The sequence below is a fragment of the Anas acuta genome, chromosome 4, assembly GCF_963932015.1.
Source record: "Anas acuta chromosome 4, bAnaAcu1.1, whole genome shotgun sequence".
NCBI lineage: Eukaryota > Metazoa > Chordata > Aves > Anseriformes > Anatidae > Anas > Anas acuta.
In genome coordinates, this window is record NC_088982.1 from 21,118,923 (window position 1) to 21,138,598 (window position 19,676).

At 35.1% G+C, this 19,676-nt stretch overlaps 1 protein-coding gene and 1 long non-coding RNA gene across 6 annotated transcripts in view; one reads left to right on the forward strand and one right to left on the reverse strand.

The window, feature by feature from the left end:
* Positions 1–16,010, forward strand: part of PCDH7 (protocadherin 7) — a 284,006-nt gene extending 267,996 nt beyond the window's left edge. For 3 of the 5 annotated variants that reach the window (XM_068680073.1, XM_068680074.1, XM_068680075.1), the window contains exon 3: positions 11,623–16,010. In XM_068680073.1, the coding sequence (XP_068536174.1) occupies positions 11,623–12,002 (380 nt within the window). In that variant the 3' untranslated portion in view covers positions 12,003–16,010. The remainder of the gene's footprint in view (positions 1–11,622) is intronic. The other 2 variants (XM_068680080.1, XM_068680076.1) reach the window with 2 other exon arrangements.
* Positions 11,144–12,675, reverse strand: LOC137855680 (uncharacterized). Its single transcript, XR_011095887.1, has 2 exons — positions 12,538–12,675; positions 11,144–11,769 (listed from the first exon to the last, which is right to left on the reverse strand). It is a non-coding gene; the product is annotated as an uncharacterized lncRNA (long non-coding RNA).
* Positions 16,011–19,676: the final 3,666 nt, after the last annotated feature.

Here is a 19,676-nt window from a genome sequence, read left to right on the forward strand (position 1 = left end):
CATGCAAGTAAGTGGCTTAGGAAGTCTGAAGAAAATCTTACCTATTAGCTGGTGGAGCAACCAAAAACCCAGCATCTTCATCTCAGGAATAAGAGATAGCTCTTCCCTAATATGTTGACTTGGATACCACAGTTTATCAGCGCAGTTCCACTTATAATTTAAGATTTTTACCTTACCTCCTATAACTGATGAGTGAATTAAACTCTACAGGATACTCAAGGTCAAGACCAGGGGCCAGAAACCTATGATACATAGGTTTGGCTACAATAAATTCCCACTCCACAAAAAAAAGTTGAAATTACTATTTCTGACAGCCTTAGAACTACGTTTGCAAGTAAAACTTCATTTTTTCTTCTCTGTTTTGTCTCATTCAGACTTTTTTCCATTCTTTCAATTACCTTAATAATCCAAATAAATATATGTTATACTTTTACATTCTATAGTGAAATAAACAGTGATACTTCTCTCTAATCTTTTTGTATAACGTCCTTATGATGCATGTGTACGATTACAGTCTAGCCTACTGTGTATGCACAAGGTGAATTACTGCTATGCTTAATTACTAATGGACTATAACCCAGATGAAGCTGTCATAAATTCGTAACCATTCTAAGCTGATGTTTGTAATTAATTCACTAGCTGTAATCTGCACACACAGCTGAAAAAATCAATAAAAAAAATCCCTTTGAGCAGGACATGAATCACGCTGGGAGATTCATTATCTTTATCTATTTGTCTCTCGATTTTTTTGAAGTGTGAAGACATTTTCCATGTGCTTGCTATTAAACAAAACAAACAAACAAACAAAAAAACCCCACTCCCTCTCCCTTGCATCATCTCAGTGAGAAAGAATCAGTAATATATATATATACATATATTTATATATACATATATATGTTGTTTTATTTAGGTGGACAATAATTAAGAATAGATTCTACCCATTCTTAGGAAAAAATTGAGGGTTATAAAGTAAGTGGTCTGAAGAACAGAATGACACTGGCCCAGGCCACTGGAATGGAGTAAAAGAAATGACTCCATAACTAGATAATCAGTAAAATATTTCATTTTTATGTGACAGGTGAAAATACTAGCATTTACATCTGAGTTGCATGACTTTATATTCATGCTGTGCTTCATGATTAACGAAGATGAACAGTACATATTATAAAATTTAATCAATTTCTTCAGGAATCCTCCTGAAGACTTTAGACAAACAGAAAAATGTACATTAACGCAATGTTGTTAAATTGTTTTAATTACTATTTTTAGCATTCATGTAGACCATGCATCATATAGACCTGCCTGTATTGAAAATGCATTCTTGTACTTTCCAATTCAATTGAAGTTGGTTTTGTCCCAGCTCTTCCTAGGATTATTAAGTGTGTAAAATTATGATTTATTTGTGTATTTGTGAGAGAAACATGTATGGCATAAACGGATGACTGTTTTTTTTATCCTTTGTGTGGATAAGGTTTCTTTGCTGTGACATAAAAGTCTAAATGAAGCTTTCTGTGACTGCTGTTTTTCATTTTACACCACAACTTCTTCATGACAGTTACTAAAAAGACCAGTAGTTAAGATGTTTGTTTCTGCTCCATATTGACCTCTACATTATTTACAGGAGTGTTTGCATGCAGAGCATGGGGAACTTTCTTAAATTTCAGCCTCTTCGTCACTCTTCCCCCCACTTGAAAATAATGCAATATAAACTAAAAGATTTTCAGCACACTTTACATTTACTGTTTAAGTTTAACCATAAGGTTCTACAATATAACAAAACATACAGGTCATACAGAAAACTTCTGGAGAACAGGATTCATTCCATTTTTCCTGAAAGAATTACTAATATTTAATATAGATTATTATATAACATTTTATTCTGTATCAAGATAAAAAGTTAAAGTTAGTACCTTGTGGCAGAAGAACTAGGTAAGAAAAAGATAACTGAAAGACGTAAAAGAGAGAAAACTGTTTTCTCTTAAAGTCAATTCTTAAACACAGCAACATTCAACAAGAACCTTATTTTAATTTGAGTCCATAGTCACAAGTGACTCCATTTTGCCTTTTTTTGGCCCTGTTGGTTATGCATAAACAGTTATGCATCCATGTGTGTGGGGTTTGAATGTACAGTGAAGTATGAAATACTTAATAACAATAAATAAAATAAAGGGGTGGCACAGTATACAGCTGAGATGAGCTAATAATGGCTGCTAGCTACTCTGTTCCTTTGGAGCTCCTGCAGTCCCATCACTTTGCTATGAGTATCAAAGAAATTATGTTGACTTTGAGCACTGATTCAGACTTTTCTCAAGTCGTCTTTAGGAGAACTGACATTCTAATTGCTCCATGAATTGCTTCATCTCAGAGTTTGTTAAGCACTGACACATTTTACTGAAAAAACTAAAGGTATGTAATTTGACACAGTGACAGATTAATACTTCAGCATCAGATTGGCAGAACAATTAGACAGCTTAAATGTGTCCTACATCTTAATGTCTGTGCTACTTCAGAAAGCCATGCTAAATCCTATTTTTCCTGAAAGATATGTTGCCATTTCACTGATAGAAGTAAATCGGACCATCAAAGGATTTAATGGGATTACGAGGTTTGTAACAATTTCATTTAAGTCAAGAAAATTAAAATCTAGGGAATTTAAGCTCACAGTGGTGTATTCAGTACATGGAAGCTGGTACTTCTTAGTTCTCGTTTTACATATTCTATTGGTCTTCTGAACTAAAATGAAGCAACAAAGTCTTAACTAGAAGATAAAAAGAACTTCAGTGAGAGAAAGCTATGTGCTTCTGGTATGCTTCCTCTTATATTATAATGTAATCAAAGTTTAAAATTAGCATTTGTGTAGAATTAAGTCCTTTGAATTAGATTTCACTTAAACATAACACTGTATACAACTTATATTATGGTTCTACACTGACAACCAACTGATTAATATCACTTGGGTCTGTAAGAGAACAGACTGTTTGGTTCTTGTTGTTTTTTATTTATTTTAAAAAGAAGAAAAAAAATGTGACAGATGCAGTGTCTTTCATGTGAACAATCTTTTATGTCAATTTTGAAATATTGGTAGTCATTGAAGGTCACAGATGCAGTACTACAGAGCTGGTACAAACATTAACTTAGGTCAGAATTTTTTTTCTGGAGTCATTCTATTAGAGGAACAGCTAAAGAACATTGTATGTTAACCCACTGGAAGCAAGTGTGATAGAAATAACTGGAATTCAAGCCAGTATTTTTATGGCTTGGGTAATATTTCTTTGGATAGATGTCAGAGTCACGTTAAATAGCTATAAATTCTAGTATAGTCTGTTTAGTTAAACAAAAAACATCTAAATCTTATGCCTGCTTTCACGCATTGGACTGTTCATCTATAAAACAGAGGCAGATAAACAAAACCAAAATTTCATGTAAGAAGTAAACAATCTTGAAATGTTCTGCTTTACAGAGAGTCTCCTTTACACCAGTTTCAGTTTTAATAGGCTTCAGTGGCATGCTATTTGGTTTGTACCACTACAGGTGGAAGCAAAATTCAGTCCTTAATTTTCTGATTAAACTTTCAAATGGAATTGGTGTGTTGGGATTTAGGCAAGAAGGTATGACAAATTATTAGGTTATCATGTTGGGCCTTGAGAGTGCCTTTTTTTTTCACATTACTAGTTTTTTTGTTTCTGTATTCATTTGATTAACTCATATCTAAAATGGTAAGACAGTTTTGTTTTCAGTTTGTAATCCTATTAATTTAAAATTTTAAGGAGGATGTCATGCAAAAATGGACTTTTAGCTTAACAGAAGCTGAACTTCTAAGGCTGATTTATTACCAAATAAGTCAAGAATCTTAATACAGGAACAGTTAAGGACTGGGCTGAGGCCAAAGTGCATAAATGTTAGTAATCACATTAGCAGAATTGCAGAGCTGAAGGGAACTTCTAGGGGTCATTTAGTGCATCCTTCCTTTCCCAAGGTAGGATTAGCTAAGTTTATGCTACCTTTGGGAGACATTTGTCTAGCCGTTCTTAAAACTTTCCTGGTGGTAGAGAGTCTATAATATTCCATTACTATATTTATCCTCAAAGTTGTTTTCTGATTTCTAACCTGGTTTGTCGTTGCTGCAATCAAAACGTTATTTTTGGTTGTTTCTACTGTGGACATGCAAAACAAACTTCCCACTTGCTTTACTATAGCCTTTTAGGTACATGACAAAGTGCTGTTTACTCCCTCATCTGCCTTGTCTTCTGGATAGTTCACTCTCATTCATCTAATGCAAACTTTTTACAAATGTTAAAGAATCAGTTACCTATTTCTGTTGTCTTATGTATTTATTTATTTAAATTTGTTTTACCAGTAAAGGACTATGTAGCATTTAATATTTGCTTTGAAAATCCCACTATGGAATACCTTGAAAACAGCTAAGTGATTGGACTTTTGACATAATACAGCAGTGAGTCTTGCTGGTCTTAGGAACTGTGTAAGGGATACTAAAGAATTGTGTAAGGGATACTACTTTTCAAGTAAAGTATTTAAATTTCTCTCTTTCATTCTGTGTTCCTTTTTTCCTTGCATAGAAAAAGAATAAAAATGTTCAGAATTCATTACTGTATATCCTTCTGTTGTACCTTCTCTCACAATATTAATCAGTCGTACATATGAGCCTTTCTGTACTCTGAAATATTATTTCTTAAGCATTGAAAAGCATTTCAGAATGAAATTAATATATTAATTGCTTTCAGATTGAAATAATTACTTCAGTGCAGTTTGGCGTGTCTCAAACAGTGGATTTGTATTTGACTTTATTCAATAGGACTGCTTTAGAGATGGCATGCACTGTCTCTGCAGTACATGATAATGCCACATTCAGAATGACAGCGGTCCAAGCCTTGGGGCCCTAAATGCTTCTTGAGATATGTTCAATTGGTATTTAACTGTATTTAGCCTAAGGTGCAGAGACAGAAGCTAGTGATGCCTTCAAACGTGTTTAAGTGTTTTAATAGTATCTTGGCATGTAAGAATATGCCACAGCACTAACAGGGTGCAGTTCCTGAATTACCACAATTAGGAGGCAGGAATTTCAAAGACAGTACTGCTGTAGCTCTGTATCACTGTAGCTCAGTTTGCTGTTGTTGTTGTTGTTTTGTTTTGTTTTGTTTTTTCTCTTGAACAGTGAATTTCTTCAATACGCACCCTCTCAGCTGTTTTCTGCATTATTGTTCTCTGATCATGTAGTCAATACTTGTTATGCTTTAAGAGCTCTGTTGTGTCTCCAATCACACAGCTCATAAAACAGACAGCCATTTAATATAAAAGCTATGTAAATGGATTCCTGTTTAATTACATAGACTTAGTGGTGTTCCACTTGATTTTTGGATGGTTCTCTGAATGTAGTATATTTGTGTACAGAGTGCCCCAAAACACAGGGTGAAAACTGGTTCATCCAAGCCACAGTCTCCATCACTACCATGAGACAGTACGGTGAAAAAAGAACAGGCATAGCTATTCTGTAACCGTGGCACAGGTGTTCTTTACAGACCCTCAATAATGCATGCAGAGGTATTATGGTCCCATCAGTGGGGAATGGCAGCAAAATCTGCATGTAGTCATTGATTTGTAATAGATACTATTCAGCACTCCATCTACCAGTGACTCTTCAAATCATACGGACCAATGCATGCTTAAAGTAGTAGTGTACTACTGCTGTAGTTTTGCATGAGTTTTTTCAGTCACATGCTCTGGAAAAGGTGTACAACTAGGAATGCTTTCTTGGTGCAGAGTTCTTCTTGCTGGGAATGTTCAAGTTGTATGTATCCAGATATGGAGTCAGTATTGTTCCTGAGTGATTTTTATCTCCATGGTCAATAAATGGAAGAGGGCTTTTGACTAATTAATTCTAAAGCCTATAGGCTTCGTGGTTTACAAAATATGAGAAAATTAAAAGCCTATTGCAGCTTCCTCCAAAATACTGTGTATGCTGGGATACATTAGGACTAATTGCAAAAAGTGGATGTCTCTAAAATATATCATGCAAGAATGGGCTGTTCTAAAAGATGAGCCAGAGTGAGTGTGCAACCTTGATTATATTTCTGCAGTGTATATAAGTGTACGTAAGATCACATCATTTCTAATATGTATTTGTTGACTTATTTCATAATAGTTTGTCCTTGTCCACATATATTGACCTTCTTTGGTAAGGAATGGGAAGAGAGAAAATAATAATGGAAAACTGATTGGGTGAATATTGTAGTTGTTAAATTTTGGGGGGTTAAACTAAATATAATCCTCACATTTCTTCTCTCTGCATTGCCATACTAGGTGCCTTCCTTATTTTGATAACAAGCAATCCTTCCAGCACTAAAGCAGCAGCCAGCTACAATCAATAGAAACGTGATCATACATATAAACAACCCCATTCATTTGTAAGCTTTTGTACAGGGTTTTATAGAAAAAAATCGCAGAAATTAATGATTTGTTGGATCAGTGATCAATTTTATCTTTAAATGATAGCTATCAATTAACTCTGCAAATTGGTGGTGCAAGCTTATATGGAATGCAGTGAGAAATTAGATAGTGGTCCTTCTGTGTGGGACTCTGTAAATTTGTAAATTAGTATTCTCCTTTTTTTTTTTTTTTTTTTTTTAAGCTGAAGTCTGAGCAGTTGAAAGTGAAAATTGCTCTCTAAATACTCGCTTTTTAAGTCTACCACTAACATGTACACCAAAGCACTTGTCTAAATATCTGCTTTTTGGGAATGGATTTACAATGTTTTTGAAAAAAATTAAGCAATACCAAACTCTGGAGTAGAGCCTCCATGAGAGGATGTTTGAAAATAGCTTAGATGGCATGTTCCACTGTATCTCAGAAGATTACTCAAATTTAAGCACTTTCTGCATAAAGTTTTCTATGTATAAACAGTTAAAATCTAAATTCAAAATCTACACATTTCTATATGACAAGAAATACCATCCCTCCAGGTTTACTTTCTCATTAATTAGCACTGTGATAAAATTTGTTTGTTAATAACTGGCATTTTAAGCACTTATTTGAGCCAGTTTCCAGATATATAACTGTGGTAGAAATCTGTTACACTCTTCCTTGATGATTTGCTGATTGTGATGACAAATTCTTTGCTGTGTCTCGTTCCATTAGGTTTGTCAGCTAGCAGGGTAGTTGCTACTTAAGTGTTTAACTTTTAAAATGATTAGTACTTAAAAAATCATGTTACTTAGAAATATGTTTGGACAAAACTTATTCTAGAAGAAAAAAGGAGTAACGTGTGTTGTTTTTTTTCTTTTGTTTGTTTGTTTTTCTCAACCTCAGAGATTGTTCATGACTCTATAGGCTAGATAATGTGAAAAAAGGAGCTTACAGTCACTATGCAAAAGAGGGTCAATCTGTTCAGAGGATTAGCAAAAGTACATTTAATTACTTTGCGGCTAAAGCTGTGTGCTTGTTTATTCAGAATGAAAGTTAAATCTGTTATCTACTGCAGTACTGCAGTGTATAAGAGATACCCTAGTCCTTAACAGACTAGTTTAGGTATTTTAAATAGTTTAGGCATGAAAGCAATGCCTGCTTAACCCATCTTCTAACATAATGCAGACAGAAAATATTCTCTCCTTCCCCACACCTCCCCACCAAATGCTGATGTTATGTCCATCTTTCAAACAGAAGAATGGTTAAATGCAACAGGCTTCATATGCATGTTAGATTAAATCTATGTTTAAACGCTATCCTGATTCTAGTTCTTAATACAGTTGCAAGAGAGCAATGGAGTAGAAGACTACATTAACTGTATGTGCCAAATACTAACTGTAGGGTGTATTGGAGGAAAATATATCTCACTGGATCCAACAGCCCATGGGAGGCAAGTCTGCTGCCACATCCCCAGGTCCAACCAGTAGCAAAACTGAAGATACGTTCCTAGCAGGCATGTGCACAGAGCACAAGTATATACCACATACAGACACAGCTGGCAGATCACAGACATACAGAGCAACTCAAACACAGGCAGCACCAAAGGCCTCATCCTGCTCCCCTCTCTGTCTGGACAGCATGGAAGTCCACTAGTGTGTGTACATATATGTAATATTTACATATAACATGAATGTATATATATGAGATATATACACAAACAATATATATACACACTATACAATGTATATATATAGTTGGATTGTATACATGTATATAATTATTTTTATATTTTTGGATTGTGTACCTATATGTTTATGTGTATACGTATTTATGCCTCTTTTTCCACTCCTGTTCTTTCTCCCCTAGACATCCCATAGTTAAGTCGAGTGTAATCCCAAACTGCTTTTCCCCTGCATTCTGTAACATCTCCTACATGTTACCTAGGCAACAACCCCCCATAGAGTAAAAGGTGATCTTGAGAGCAGCTGCTGCTGACTCATGGCCATTGGTTCCATGCCTGGACAACAGGGCTGATGGGACAGACCCAGGAGCTGTGGCTGTTGCTCGAGTCATTGATTTGGGTTCCCATCTGCCACTGTACATCCCTGTGCTCCACTAAGCCTTAGGCAGTGGCCCCTGCGAGGAGCCTGGGATCAGCCTGGCAGGGTATTATTTGGGTTCCCCCTGCTGCCAGTTTCTTTCTGAGCTCCTTTGTAGGTATGCAGATGGGCTTTATCACAAAACCCAACAGGGTGAATGAGCCACACTCATTCAGACTTAGAGGTTTTGCTTGATAAATATCACTGTAAAGCTGAATTGCACAGAAAGTCTCATGCTTTACAAATAAGGGACTCTACATTTGTCCAGAATGAATATGAATAATAAACTACAATGCAAAATGGTAATTTTTCAGGTATGTGATTCGACTAGCGCAGAACCTGAGTGATGCTGGCTTAAGACCTGCTTGCACTAAAAAGGAACCCTAAAATATATAAGACATTAACAGTTTCAATCTAAGAAGTAAAAATAAAAATATAATAGTACTAATAAAAGAAAAAAAATCAACAACATTTTTCAATAAACACGTACTCCCATGTTTTAAATAAAGATCAAACAATTTTCTTGTTCAGTATTTGCTAATATTCTGTCAGAGTAATAATTTAAATAGTAGTAGCAAGCCTAATGTTTAATGGTCATTTTTCAGAAAGAAAGTGAGATTATCTCTTATTGAGATTTAGATGGGAAGTGGTATGCCCTCTTCTTAAAATATCAGGAGGGTATTCCTGTTTAAAAATTAAAGCACATAAGGTGCAGTTCAGCAGTTAATTATGTATCTTACCTTTAGGGTGTGCCAGAATAATACTAGGTTTTACTGACAAATAATAGAGAATATTCCTGATAGAGTCACTGTCTTTTGTGTAGTTCTCTAGAACACAGATGTCTAAAAACCAATAGGCTGATAATTGTCCATAGTCTTTGCATTCTTCATTGAAAAAATATGGTAGTTGTGGCTGAATCTAACTGCAGAAGTCTTGAAAAGTACAGCTGGAAAAAAAAAAAAATCCCTTGTTTCCCTTTTCCCAGCCTTACACGTCTCAGCTACAGTTACTCAAGTTGCTCAGTTATGAAAATGTCAGTGCTGGTTTCCTTGTTGAAGTCAGTGACATATTGCAATATAAAATATTGTACAGTGTTTGGTATGCTATAGAAATATTTTCAACTCTTAATGAAAATTAATACACATTCACAGAATCACAGAATTGTCTAGGTTGGAAGAGACCTCAAAATCATCAAATCCAACCTCTGACCTAACACTAACAAGTCCTCCACTAAACCATATCACTAAGTTCAACATCTAAACGTCTTTTAAAGACCTCCAGGGATGGTGACTCCACCGCTTCCCTGGGCAGCCCATTCCAATGCCTTACAACCCTCTCAGTAAAGAAGTTTTTCCTAATATCCAACCTAAAACACCCCTGGCGCAACTTTAGCCCTTTATAATACTGCAACAAATTACTAATAAAGGAATAGTTAAATGCACAGAAAAATCGGGAAGAGATGAATGTAAATCTAAAGTGCTTTTGCATTTTTATCACCATTAAATCTGCAGATGCTGAAATAAAATGATTTCTCTGCAAGCATCTATTGTAAATATTTTTAACTAAAATATTTTAAGCAAAGGATTATTATTATTTTTTTTTAATATAAATAAACTTCAGGAGTGGTCTTTTTTGCTGGGTCTAGACTCTAGACTCTATACCGTCTTTGTAGCCCTTCTTTGGATACTCTCCAATAGTTTTATGTCCTAATTAAATTTGGCACCCAAAACTGCACACAGTACTCGAGGTCAGACCTCACCAGCACAGAGCAGAGCAGGACAATCCCTTCCCTCGACCAGCTAGCAATGCCATGCTTGATATACAGGATACACTTGGCCCTCTTGGTTGCCAGAGCACACTGTTGACTCGTAATCAACCTTCTGTCAACCAAATCCCCCAATCCCTTCTTGCAGGGCTGACCCCCCAGTCTATACGTGGATCTAACGTTGCCCCATCCCAGATGCAGAATCCATCACTTTTAAACTTCATACAGTTGGTGATCGCCTAGCTCTCGAATTTGTCAAGATCTCTCTTGCAAGGCATAACTATATGAATATCAATCTTGTTGCTTTGTAGGCAACTCTGCTTATTTCTTATAGACCATAAATAAACTGGGGGAAAAAAAAAAAAAAAAAGAAACAACATTCAGAATCTTACCAGTCATTAAAACAGAGGAGGTGGCTTTCTAAATTATAATGCAGGTATCAAAACAGGAATATTAAAAACCCTCTCTGTATCTAGTAGGAGTCAGCCCTGCAGTCCTATGAATTTTGCTGTTTTTCAGAGAAAGATTTTATGACTACAATAGGTAGAAAACTGAGATAAAGCGATCTAGAACAAGACAACTTTTAACACAGCATGTCAGATATAAAATATTACATTCAGGCAGCACTCATTCTCTCTGCCCCTCCACATGCACACACAACACATAGAACAACATTACCTATATATAGATATGTTTATGTTATTAGACTATGTTTATAACCAAAAGTAGTTTTTAATATGCTTTTACTAATCATTGATTGTAGCACTCATAACATATCGCATACTAACACCCTGTTCTAAGAAATACAAGTGGAGATTACATGCAAATCAAGTCCTATTGTCAGTAACAGAACAGCTCGCACACAAGGAAATAAACATGTTCATAAAAATTTGCAGAGTCCAGGGCCTAGAGTTTCTTTCACAGAAGTTCAAAACATTCTTTGAAACAAACAAACAAACAAACAAAAAAAAACACTCAGGTATTTTTAATAATTTCAAGGAAATTGGCAGAATAGAATTAAGTGCTTGGTTGACACTTAGACATCAAAAGTCATTCAGTAACTAATGTCATATGTGATTTTACTTTTGAGATTGATTTACAGCCATAGAAACTGACAACATTTTTACTTTTCAGTTCTCGAGGTTCAGAATAACTATACTGATATGCTTATGACCTATTTGGCACATTCAATGTAAAAGAAGCTATTACCATGGAACTTATTGCAACATTCTTACCAAGACCTTTAAAAATACCTATTGTGTGTTTAAGGATTCTCAGTGTCACTGGAAGACATTGCAGTATTATTCATTTGTAAAGGCAACTCTATTTTACTTTCAGATTCAAGGCCTCTGCCAGATGTAGCCCTGACAGGGAAGTGTACCCGAGAATGTGATGAATATGGCCACTCGGACTCCTGCTGGATGCCAGTTCGCACTTCTCCTGAAAGGAAGCAGAAGAGCCAGCCAAAACTCTCCACTTTCATGCCTGTTGATGAACGGGGCAGTCAGGAAAAGCTGGCCAATGGAGAAGCTTCCCTCATGGGTGATCGCAACAGAAACCTCCTTAACAAAAAGTTGACCTCATCCTATGAGACCTTCAGTGCGGCTAGTTTCAGCAAAAAAGAAGAAGGCAATCCAGAGGATATTCCCCTCACACAGACAGGGGAATACAAGCCATCTCCTGTCAATACTCTAACTAGAAGAGAAGTTTACCTGTAGGCTAAAAAGCAGCAACAAATTTCTTTCATGTTATAGGAAAGAAAAGGGGTAAAAGTCCTAAAAGCAAAACAATTTTAACAAAAAATAAGAAACAAAAAGAGGAGGCCACCAAAGAGACAAAAGCTCTGCCTGCCACTTCTGCCTCCATAGCAGGCATTTAATTATACTGTCTGCCTGACTATACTGTACAATGTAGAAAATGTTGTTACTTGCATGTCTAATCCCCCCCACCGATTTTTATTTTCCTAAATCTATGGTGCAAATTCCTCCCATAGTAATGAGCTTGATTAAAAAGAACACTACACAACGTTGTTTCCCCTCTGCAGAAGCATGAGTTAAGCCACTCATTTTGTTTGATTGTCATCTGGCTTGTTAAGGGTAACAGGTCAGGGAAAATGTATTCAAAACATATCATCTGAATATTGCTGATCCCCACCAGGGACAACCCTTCAGAAACCATACAGATAAAGAGATAAATACAAAAGAATAATCATTAATAGGCACTTTGTGAAGACCACAGCTTTAATATTCTCACCTCTCATCTGAGGCTGGAAGCTACAGAGATACGTTCAGCCTGAGACTGCAGTCCAAAACAAGGCATACTTTCCTATGAATCATGAACTCTGGTTCTGTTTTATCCATAGAACAAATGTGTTCTTGCTGTGTCTCTTTCTCTCCTCCTCTCTCGTTCTCTGTAATGATTACTTCAATGTAAACACAATTAGTAACACATATACTGTAGCATAGTAATGATAAACTCTTTAAATAATTATTTTGGACAAGGCTAACATCTAGCTGGGAAGATAGTAATAACAAAAAGGCCAAAGATCACACTATGGATCAGGGGAACTGCTAAGTATTGGGGCTTGGCATAGAAAACTAATATACTCACAAATAAGACATATGTACTCATAACACACCTTCAGTTACAGTTTGCACAGCAGCACAATCCACAAGCCCAGCTGACATAATGTTTTTTCCAATGTGGTTCAGTTGAATGCCCAAAGGAACTGATTTTTTAAATTTCCTTTTTTTTTTTTTTTTTTTTTTTCTTAAATGACATGATATGTTGCAGCAAGTGCTGTATGATACTGCCAGTTCCAGGAAATTTTTGATATCATAATTAAAAAATAATAGTAGTGCTAGAAGGCTGTGTTATAACGAGACTGCTTGGTTAGATGGAGAAGTGGATAATGGGATGATACAGTAATGAGAACATTACAAGTCAAATACAAAGCCTTCTTTTCAGAGCACAAGGAATGATTGCCAAGTATTTTGTCATCAGTGTTGCAGATTACCAATTGATTTGATTGTGTCAAAGATGTAATGCATTTTTTTCTTAAAACACAAGTGCATTAAAGCCGAATGAAGTGCAATACTAAACAGTGTCAAGACTCAGAACATTTAGGCTAGGTAGAAAATAAACAGTGATATGATACTCACCTAGTAGGTCAAGAATGAGTCAAAAGGAATCCAAACTGTCCACAATATGCAAGAGCTCCGGGCTGTAATGATTCTCATGGTGAGCGCTTCATGAAAGAAAGAGGAAATGAAACAGGTTTTTGTGCAATAAGAGCTACAAAACATACAGAACTTCAGCCAGTTGCTTTGTAGCTGATGCTGTAGTAATAATGACAAACTGAGCTCAGACATTCAGACAAAAGTGACAATCGAATGACACAGCTTGAGAAGGGGACAAGCATTCAAATCCCTGGCTGTTTAACCTGGCATTAAGGCATGGCTAGATGGCTCTCTAGTATATTGTAGTCACAATGTAGCTTTGGGTAGTTCCTTGCTTTGAAGAATTGCATAGAAATAATCTTAAACAGCCTATAGTAGAGGTTGCTAAATCAATACAACTCATCACATTTATCTTTTGAATTCACTTCTCCACATAGTGGGATGTGCCATTTCTGGCCATTTCATTCTTCTCAAGTTTACTTTCTTCATGTAACATTAGTTTGTGTATAGCAGTTATGATGAATGGGCACATTTTAGAAAGAAAATATTAAAGTTTAATAATGATTGAACATCCTTAAGTTTATTATTTAAGTAATATGGAGAGATGCAAACTAGTACTTTGTTATGAGACTGCATAAAGCAGTTACTGCTTTGTATAATCTGTAAGTACCTGTTTAAAAAATGCTTCTAAAATGCTTATGTAATGTATACACATTTTTCTTGCACGTTTCAACAGAATACACAATGGCATAACAAATGTTCAACAGAATTTCCTTTAATAATATTTTATTTAATATTACACAAAAAAAAATTAGGTAGCTTGGTTCAATATATCGTTAAACCCTTTGTCTACAAGGCTAATGATACAGGTCATAGATACAGGTCATAGAAGACCTTCAGATTAAATGGATCAGCAGTCACTCACTGATTTTTGCACCACATAAAACAGTCATTAAATACTTTACTTGTGTGCATCTCCTTAGAACTAAAATGAGTGTGAAAGAATTTTTTTTAAAGTCCCATCTACTGTAAGTATTCACAACAATTCTAGTAGAACTAGCCACTATTAACATGCTGATTACTCTTCTGACCTGGCATGACACACAAATATATTTTGTCTTAGTATTTTTCTTTTTATTTTAAATGGGTTAAATCTGGTGCCACTCCATAAATAGAGTGCTTTTGTATAAAAATAAACAAACTATAAAAAATAATTAGGGTGAATGCAAAATATGCAACTGTGCCTTTTATACCTGTTATTATGGTAAAGTGGTAGTTGGGTTTGGACACTGAGGAATAAGGGGCTATTCCCAACCTTTTTGAACCTGTATATTTACCTGTGTTTATTTTCTGAGAAATTATAAATAATATATTAAAAATAAGCCTTTTGCCAAACTCAGTTAATGGACCAGTCTTAAGCATTATTAACACAAGGCTGTGGTTTAAGTATGTCTTGAGATTTATTTTTTTTTTCTTTTTTAACTTAATATTTGTGTGAGGTTTGGGATTGTCTTCATTTGTTTTTTTGATTCTGCTGCCTGGAGAACAATGATCAGTCTCTATTATAGTTGTTTAGCAAGGTGTCAGCAGTTCATGTTGCCAGTAAAATTGACAAGTAATTTCTTTTTAATTGCTTTTAGCTGCCATCACATTTCAGCTGTACAGTATAGGAATCATCCTTTTATTTCTTTCCATGGGAAACTCAAATGAGCTTTGCATGTATTTTACATTAGGGCACCTTTATAGATTGATGCGTTAGTATATAACTTTATATGTATTAGAAAATTCAATAGCTTTGGTCTAAAATCTAATGCTCATTTTGGATCTCAGATCCACTATGTTTATTCAATATGGTTTCTGACTGGCCTGCTGCCTGAGTTTCAGGAAAAATAATAATAATAAAAAAAAGTGTTAAACATTATTTTTATGTGGGGGAAGAACTTAAATGGGGTTGAAATGATTGACTGAAAGGCTACCCTAGGAAGTTGTCAACTAGGAAAATAAGAAGTATGGCTGAAGACTTGCCATAAGTACAGCCACCACCAAACACTTCTAAGGACTTGAAAAATTAAGTATTTTTCCTTTTCTTTCATTGGTGATAAATATACAGTGTTTCCTCAAGGAATGAAGCAAATGAAATAGCAATAGAGATGAAAGCCCATCAGTTAAGCTGTATTACTGACTGAAGAGCATACACAGAAGATAGAAGACAATAGTTACCAGCTACCTGGGGTACGCTTTCAGACAACTTTTTCCTAAATTTTAAGCACTTGCATTCAATGTGGTACGATCTGTTTGTAATATTAATCATTGACTATTGTTCTGCAACTTGGATGTTGATAGTGAAGCAGAGAACAATTTATCATTGTTTATTATGAGTCACTATGCACGCAACTATGCTAAACATGGCAAAATGTATTAAACGCTAGTCCACCTCTATTTATGAAATATTTACATAATTTAATTTGCTTTTGTACAGTTTTATGTAAATAAATTGCTTGTCATTTTTGTCTCTGCAAATTAAAATATAACATGTTCAACTGGTTACCCATTTGCCATTGTACTTTCTCTGACAGGCCACTCCACTTTGACTGGATTAAAGCACATGATAGTTTGCATATTTAACCTATATTTTGCATGGCAAAGATGAAGCTGCCTTCGTAAGTGGCCATTTCTTTAGCTGCTGATGTAGCTGAACTTTTACTTGTCTACAGAATGAAATTCAGTAGGGATTATTCACACTCAGGACTGCATACAGCTATTTTCACAGTCGAAATAAAGTACTTGTAATGACTGAAGTTGCTTCCCATTACTGTTCAAAATGGCTTCTTCTTGAGGTATGGTTAAAGCATTCATCTTACGGGAAATAACAAGATTTGAGTAAAAGCTCAGCTATTTCCATTATGGAATGACAATTTTGTAGTTACCTACAAGGTTGTTTTTTTTTTTCCCCCAAGAAGTTTAGAACTATTAATTTCTGAAGTGTCAGTGAAGCAACTATGTTGAAAAGAACAAAGCAATTAATGCAGTGTTTCAGAGCAAAAATGAAATGAAAATCTTTCTAGGCATAAATCAAATCATCCATCTCAGCATAACAACAGATTGAGAACTAACTATCCTCAAGAAGGAACATCTGAGAAGCAGAGTTTATCCCTTTGCTGCCTGCATCACAGTCTTTTTGTTTGTTTGCTTGCTTGCTTTAAAATAAAGCAGGTACCAAAGCAGCCATTTAGTTGAGATTTGCATCAGTTGTAATATGTGAAAAATATGCTTAGGGAAGAGAAAGGAAAGGTTAAAACATTTGTTTCCCTTGCCTCCCATTTGTGCTGTTTTATACTAAATACAGTACTGCTACAGAGACTTTGCAAGTTATTGTACAGAATTCCCCACTGAACAACAAAAAATGCTTTTTCCAGGTTTTTACATTAGTTACAGATTAGGCTTTGATTTGTTGTGAATAAATACAGGCTGGCCAAAACTTTTTTTTTTCCTCCTTTTTCTTTTAAATAAACTTTACATTGCAAATTTATTTCTCTGACTGTGCTTTTAGTTAACATTGTCTGGTCTTCTCTAATGAATGTGTCAAGAAAGATTCTTCCTCCCATAAGCAGAGGTCTAAATCTGCATGCTTGTGGAGAAAATTCAATCCACCAGCTGACCCCAAATCTCCCACATCACACTTGAATGAGCTACCCCTAACCTCTTTCAGCAGTAGCAGTATTTTAATGAGTAACTTCAATCAAGCTTTCATGTTTATTTTATATTAGATGTAGTATACAAGGCATGACCTTATGTTTATTTATTTTGTCTTTTATCTTCATTCTTCTTGTTTACCAACTGCATCCAAGAATGTGATTACAGGAAGATAAAATAAATTTCCTGAGCCACAGAGAGTGGTAAGAGAGCATAATATAAACTGGTGAAAGCTAACAATTTATGCTCCCCTTTAACCCTGACTTCATTTCTCCCTCCTGCACTGCAGTAAAATGTAAATCTTATGCAGGGGCTGAAATTAATAAACGTGACCTAGGCAGAAATAATTTCATGTCTTTATTGAGCCTCCTGAGGGGAGTGTATATAAGATGGTTAATAGTTCATAAATGTGCAAATCGTCTAGCCTATGCCAAAGGAGAAAGCAACACCAGAGTTAGACAGATGAGAATATTTAGTATATCTCTTAGTAAAATGATAGGATTCCAGTCAGTTCATACAAGTATTTCTTCTGAAGAAAGTATGCCTTCTTCAAAAACTTAAATAGACTTACCAAGAAACCATATATAAAAAATATAGAAGAAAAAATAATAATAATATTATAACAATAAGAGGGGAGAGGGAGAGGGGAGAGAGAGAGAAAGGAAAGAAAATAACATTTAAGATACCTATTCCGTAGTGGCGTCAGGTAGCCTCTGGGAGAAGAAGGAAGAAGGAACAGCAAATAAGTATAGTGTAATTGGCACAGAAATCTTAGAAATAAGTCCCTTTAGACTTCCAAACTGATTTAAAGATCCTAAAATAGGGAGATATTAATGCATAATTTGTAGCTATCTACAGTACGGTACTGTAATTTCCAAGAAAGTATTCTTGCTAATTATAAGGCATGTGATTCTATTTAAGGTAGTGTTTTAAAAGATTTAATTAATGGTTAAAAATATTTATATCTTCTTATTCTTTCTCTGCAAGCTTATTAAAGCAGAATTCAGTCTTCTAAAGCATTCTCTGTTTGGAAAGGCCAAGATATATTTTTCATAAAATGTTATTCCAACACACCTTCTATTTTCAGCAATGTGACTAACTTCTTCAAATTTACACTGTAATCATGACCCTTAAATATATATACACATATAGATCTCTGAACTATCACTGCTTTCCAAAATATAGCAGCAGGAATAAAGTAACATAAGAACAGGGTCAGTACACCACTTTACATCTTTATCCTCCCTTTGGTACTTCTTACAACCTTATACTTGTCAATTCATGGAGTGTGCCATGGGGAAAGCAACTTAAATAGGAATGAATCACACACTTCTTTTTTTTCCTAACCCTGTAAAGAATTACAGAAGGAAAGAAAAACAAGAGCAAGAGGGGGGGGAGGGGGGAAATAAATAAATCTCTTTTTTATTGCCTACCTCTCATGGATTTCCAGCACCTACAGAAAATTCCATGAATGGAATCTCTAGTACTGGAGACTTCCCCATATAAGCATCCAACCCCATTTCTTCCAAAAGAACTTGCAGGTTGTGTAAGTTGCACTAAGTCTAGTTGGGGTAAACCATCTTCTTGCAGCCTTTTTATCTTACATGGTAATTATATGATCCCAGAAAACAAAATTAATTCCAGTTGATCCACGATTATGGTGGAACTAGTCTGATCTTTGTCTTATATTTAATAAGACAAGTAGAAGCAAAAAGGTCAGAATTTAAGATGAAAGGTTTACAGATATCCACAAACTTATTCACACGCTGCAATATTTTATTATTTAAGTCTGAACAAAATAGATGAGGCTGAAAATTTAATAACCATAGCAAAGTATGATAAAAAAAAATTAGAGTGATGGAGACCTAGCTCAAGCTAAGTATGTTAGTCCATGTATGTTTATATAACCCTCTTACCTCTGGCTTTTGAAGCAGAGTTTAAGATACTCTTGAAGATTCCAGAAAAGTGATAAAATTTATCATTATCCAGTGTCAGAGAAACAATAAGATCTCCAGAATGAGGAGATATATAACAGATACAAATCTATTCTAAGGTTTAGTAAGAAAAAAACAAACAAACAAACAAATATATAAACTAATGCCTATCTTAACATAGCAGGGTGTGGTGATCTTACATAGGATAACTACCAAAGCTTAGTTTTTCTTTAGTTTCCTATTTGGTATAAATTGCTAGAACAAAAGGCATTTTTTGTCTGTTTTGTTTTTGAATATTAGTTCATCTCCTTTTTCTCATGCAGTCTTCTTGGCACCTACTTAGCTTTTCCCAACCTTGTTCTGAACTAGAACAATAGATAATTTCATATTATTTTCCAGGCTGACCTCTGAACCTCTGCCAGGCGTCCTGTAGCCATCCTCATCTTTTAGATAAGACCATGAAATCATGGTAGACTGTCTCACACACAATTCTAAATATGAGTTTGAATATTAAAAGAGTCCTTACAGGTGTTAGAACAAGAAGTATGCCTTGAATTTAGAATATTCTGGCGCAATGCTGATTAAG